The sequence below is a fragment of the Chrysochloris asiatica genome, unplaced genomic scaffold, assembly GCF_000296735.1.
Source record: "Chrysochloris asiatica unplaced genomic scaffold, ChrAsi1.0 scaffold00044, whole genome shotgun sequence".
NCBI classification, from domain to species: domain Eukaryota; kingdom Metazoa; phylum Chordata; class Mammalia; order Afrosoricida; family Chrysochloridae; genus Chrysochloris; species Chrysochloris asiatica.
The window spans coordinates 9,075,883-9,081,646 of NW_006408562.1; the positions used below are offsets into that span (position 1 = coordinate 9,075,883).

General features: G+C 39.7%; 1 protein-coding gene across 1 annotated transcript in view; it reads right to left on the bottom strand.

The window, feature by feature from the left end:
- The window catches only part of GABRG3 (gamma-aminobutyric acid (GABA) A receptor, gamma 3), a 424,103-nt gene continuing 418,339 nt past the window's right edge, over positions 1-5,764 (bottom strand). Inside the window, exon 10 of the mRNA XM_006861874.1 lies at positions 1-368. Coding sequence (XP_006861936.1) covers positions 87-368 — 282 coding nt within the window. The 3' untranslated portion in view covers positions 1-86. The remainder of the gene's footprint in view (positions 369-5,764) is intronic.

A 5,764-nucleotide genomic window follows, 5' to 3' on the forward strand; every position in this document is an offset into this window, starting at 1 on the left:
TGTAACTTTAGATTGGTCATTATAGTCTGGGGATGAGGGAAAATCAAGACGTGTAATGAGTGTGAACTCACTGCAAAGAGAGGCATTTAAAGATACAGGTATCCGACCCAGTAGACCAAGTTAAAGAGCAGGAACGACGTAGGGAAAAAGACCCGGGAATATGAGTCCAGCTCCAAAATGTCTATGTGAACACGGCCCTGTCTCCAGGATCCTGCTTTACATTCTTCATAGCAGCAGAAGAAGCTCTGGCAGTCTTTGCCATCCAGACACTCATGGATACAAGTGTCTTCAAACTCCTTCCAGTACACGGAATTATTCAAAGGGATCATCGCACTTGGGGGCGGCCTCGTACCAAGGAGAGAGTAGTTCTGCAGGTGACAAGAATAAGACAATTATCATGAGGTATGTTGCACAATCTGTATGATGCCTATTTACTGTTAAAGAAGCTGAAGGAACACCTTTACCCCATACATCTTGAACAGTTGACAGTTGCTTAAGAAATTGTAAGTTTAATCAGAGAAAAATTATATTAGTTATTAAGTTTGTATTTTTCAGTGTTTGTACAGAGATTGAGCATATTTTCAAGTGTCCAATAGTCATTTCAAGTGCCTGTTCCTAGGCTCTGCCTACTTTTTCGTTGATTTGTAGCAAGTACTAACATATCATGCTGCTGCTGCTGTTGTTGTTGTTAAGTGCTGTCAAACCAGTTCTGACCCAGAGTGACCCTGTATAGGGCTTCCAAGGAGTGGCTTGTGAGCTTGACCTTGTAGGTCAAAGCGAGTTTGCAGTCCAGCACATTAACCCACAGCACCACACCAGGACTCCATAAAGTATTTAATTATTCTCCCTTAAATCTTAGACATGGATCTCACCAGACAGAATACACAGAAATCAAACTGACTACATCTGTAGAAAGAGAGTGGAAAAGCTCCATATTATCAGTCAAAACGGCCAGGGGCAGATGGGGAAATAATTGTTCATATGCAAGCTCAGGCTGAAGCTGAAGAAAATGAAAAAAAGTCTACAAGAGCCAAAATATAACTTTGAACATATTCCGTCTGAATTTAGAATCATCTGTGGCGCTGTGGGCTAATACATCAGACTGCAAAGTTGTTTGAACTGCAAGGTTGGTGGTTCAAGCTCACCAGCTGCTCCTTGAAAACCCTATACGGGGTCGCTATGGGTTGGAATTAACTAAGACGGCACTTAACAACAACAACAACAACAAAGTCCAAAAACCAGAAGAGTTGAAGGATGACATCAAGATCATACAGAATGAAAGCAATTAGTCTTCCTTATAAGTATATAGATACAATCATTAAAAGAAGACAAGAAAGAAAAGACCAAAATAAATGTTGGAAGAAACTCTGACACTTGCTCTTCAGTATAAAGATGGTAAAGCAAATGGAAAAAATGAGGAAGTACAAAGTAACAAGAGCTGAACAGAAAATATCAAAGGACAGCTAGGGATGACAAACTCAAGGATTATAACAAAAGATGCAAAGACCTCGAGTTAGAAAGCCAAAAGGGAAGAATACGTTCAACATTTCTCAAGCAGAGGGAACTGAAGAAAAAATTCTAGTCTGGACTTGAAATACGGATGGATTCTAAAGGGAAAATGGACTCCTTGTGTGGCGCTAAGAGGTTAAGGCACTGTACAGCAAAAGTCAGTTTGAACCACAGAGTTGGTGGTTCAAGCTCACCAACCGCTCCTAGGAATACAGGGCTGCCATGGGTCAGAACTGACTTTATGGCACTTATCAAAAACAACAACATGGGCAAAATGTTAAATGATGCACAAAGCATCAAAAAAAGATGGAAAGAATACATAGAGTTACTGTACCAAAAAGAAATGGTCTATGATCAACTATACAATCAAGAGCATATGATCAAGAGCCAATGATACTGAAGGAAGAAGTCCAAGGTGCATTGAAGTCATTAGCAAAGAACAAGGCACTGGCTACATCCAATTGGTTGAGATGGCCTTTAAATGCAGGTGGAATGTAGAGATGGTGATGGTGTGCTGTGGAGTCAGTTCTGACTCATAGCGACCCTATATAGAATTTCTGAACATGTAAATTTTTACCAGAGCAGAAAACCTCATCGTTCTCCCATGGAACTGCCAGTAGTTTGGAACTGCTGACCTTTATGTTAGCAGCCCAACTCACAACCACTATGCTACCAGAGCTCCTTAGGTGGCATATACTCAAGGTAATGTTTTGAATCTTAAAGACTTGTTTAATTTTTCTGCAGTTTTAACGTGAACTTGCATATGAGCAAGTTCATGGTCTGTTCCAGTCAGTCCCTGACCTTGTTTTGCTGATGATTATGGGCTTCTTGTTGTCTCCTCCCACAGATTTCATTCCTGTGTATTTTATCTGGCAAGATCAACGTGAAAAAGGTATCTGCAATAAAGAATTGGCTAATCTTGCAAAATGATAATCATGTGATCTCCAGTTTCATTTCTATCACCAATGCCATATTTTCCAACTGCCAATTCTTCCTCTTTGTTTCCAACTTTCACATACCAATCAGCAGTAATAATCAATGCATCTTGATTGCATGTGTGATCCATTTCAGCCTGAAGAAGCTGGTATAAGTCTTCAATTTCTTCATCATTGGCTTTAGTTGTTGGTGTATAAATGTGAATAATTGTATCAAGTAGTCTTCCTTATGTGTATAGATACAATCCTATCAAGATGTTGTTGTTAAGTACCATCTTGTCAGTTCTGACTCACAGTGATCCTGTCTAAGGTTTCCAAGGAGCGGCTGGTGAATTTGAATGACCAACTTTGTGGTTCAAGCCAATCTTGCAGTGCAGTACTTTATCCAATAGCGCCACACCTAGATCTTGAAATGTTATTTTTTGATGATGAATACTGTGAATGCCAATCCCCTTCAATTTGTATTCCCAGCATAGTATACTGATTCTAAATGGCCAATACCAATCCATCTCAGCTCAGTAATGCCTATGAGGAGTAGTGGTGTGGTGTTGGAGGATATGCACTGGAATGCTAACTGCAACATCAGTGGTTCGAACCCACTAGTTGCTCCTCACAAAGCACATACTGTGCATTGGAACTGAGTCAATGGCACTTAATGACAACAATAATGCCGATGATGTCAATCATTATGAGTCAAACTTCACTTTTGATGGCTTCTAATTAGTGTAGTGGTTACTAATTGGACTGCTAACCTCAAGGTTAGCAGTTTGAAACTACCAGCTGTTCTGCAGGAGAAAGATGAGGCTTTCTGCTCCTGTAAAGATTTACAGCCTCGGAAACCCTGTGCAGGGTCACTATGAGTCAGAACCGACTCCACGGTACTTAACAACAACAACAACAACAATTTGTGGTGCCAAGATCAGTTTGAGCTTCAAGGCTGGCAGTTCACACTCACCAGCCATTCCTCAGTGACCCTATACAGGTTCACAATGATTTAGAACTGACTGTACGGCACATAACTGCCACCATCACCATGAGCCAATTACTAATGGATATATTAAGCTATTTCTTTTAATTTTTAAGTCATACTTCATCAGCAAATGAAGGTCCCAAAAGCTTTAGCCCATCCATGTCATTAAGGTTGAATCTAATTTTAGTCAGCTTTTTTGCAGTCATATTTGGAGTGCCTTCTATCCTGAGTCCTGGGGTAGCACTGTGGGTTAATGTGCTGTACTCCAAAGTAGGTTTGAATCTCAAGGTCAGTGGTTCAATCTCACCAGCCACTCCTTGGAAACCTATGTAGGCTCACTATGGGCTAGAACTGACTCCATGGCACTTTACAACCACAACAATCCAGCCTGAAGGATTCATGTTCCAGCACTATATCAGACAAAGTTTTGCTGTTATTCATAAGGCTTTCAGTGGCAAATTCCTCAGAAGTGCACCACTTAATCCTTTTTCCTGGTCTGTATTAGTCTGGAAGCTGCACTGAAACCTGTCTACCATGGGTGACCCTGCTGCTTTTTGAAATACTGTTTACATGGCTTCCAACACCACAGAAACATACAAGCCACCACAGTATGATAATCTGACAGAAGAGTGGTAAGATTGTAAGCATAAGAAGAATATAAAAATACCCTATAAAATAATGTCATAGACACCTATTCATAAGTTATTTTTCAGTTAAAAAAATACGTTATAAAGAGAAACAAAAGAACTATATAAAGAAAACTACAAAACATTACAAGAAACCAAAAGAGACTTACAAAAATGAAAGAACATACCATACTCATGGATTGGAAGATGGAGGTAGGCAGAAGAATGATGAAGCTAGGGGAAGACACAAGAAGATATGCAATGGCAAAAGGGATAGAGTAAATAGTTTATACACTCAAACTTGGAGCAACAGTGTTCTGTGTGTAGATATGTGGACAGCCACTGGATGGAAGGATATGGGAAGAAGAGTAGGATATATGCTGTGTATATATATATAAGAGTTTGAAAAAGGATATTTGTATATGGGTATCGATAGTTCCTGCAAAATAAGCTATGAATATGGTGGAATATGTTGTTGTTGCTGTTAAATGTCATCAAGTTGGTTCCGATTCATAGCAACCCTGTTTAAGGTTTCCAAGGAGTGACTGGTGAGTTTGAACTGCTGACCTTGTGGTTCAAACTGACCCTGAAGTCCTGTGCTTATCCTACAGTGCTGGGCAAAATGATGAAAGCTTCTTAGATATTATCAATCATCTTAAGCTTAGCAATGAGTTGCTGGGCCTTGGGGCTCAGGACATAGTCTCACAGAACACTGTGTTCAATTGGCATAACAGCCCACAAAGACAATGTGCTACATCCGACTTTGGTAAGTAGTGTCTGGGATCTTAAAAGCTCATGGGCAGCCATCTAAGCTTCAGCTATTGATCTCTTCATGTGTGAAAGAAAAGAATGATGAGAATAGAAGTGGCTTGGAATCAATTAGTCCAGAGGATTAATGGAACATGTGACCGTCCATCTCCGTGACTTGAAGACTAGAAGAATTAGATAGTGCTTGTCTACCATTACCAACAGCTCTGAAAAGGAGCACACTACAGGGTCCTGGAATAGAGTGGGAGAAAAGGTGGAACAAAACTCAAAAATTCTTTAAATAAAAAAGAAAGACAGACCAGGCTTATTGGTCAGAAAGAGACTGGAGGAACCTGAGACTGTGGCCCTCAAGCACCCTTCAGGTCTGGAATGGAACTCACCCTTGTGGCCCAGTTTTCAACCAAGCAGTAGATTGGTATATGGGTGGTGGTAGTGGTAGTGGAAATAACACTAGTAAGGTCTGCTCAGCATGGAGTGGTCAATCATTCAAAATCAAAAGGGCAACATTTTCTTAAGGACAAAGTTGAGAAGCAATGAGAAGGTGGGTGGGAAGGAACTAAGAACCACAGGGAGGAAGCAGGAGAACTGTTGTTACATGGAGGGGAGTGCAATCCAACGAAACAAGTGTAGAATTTGTGGAAAGTAAAACTCATGATATTGTCTGTGAACTTTTACTCAGTTCACAAGAAAAAGTTAATACAAAAATCATTTATCTAAAATATACTTATATATATTATTAAACTGTCTAGGAAAGTTAGACAAACTGTATACCATACACTAATCTCTGGGTGGAAGAATTATGATTTATTTTCTCCTCTATTTCCCAAAATCTTGGGAATTAAAAAAAAATGTGTGTGTGTGTGTGTGTGTGTGTGTATGTATATATATATAGATATATAGATAGATAGATAGATAGATACATATGTTGTTGTAAAGTGCTGTTGAGTTGGTTCCAA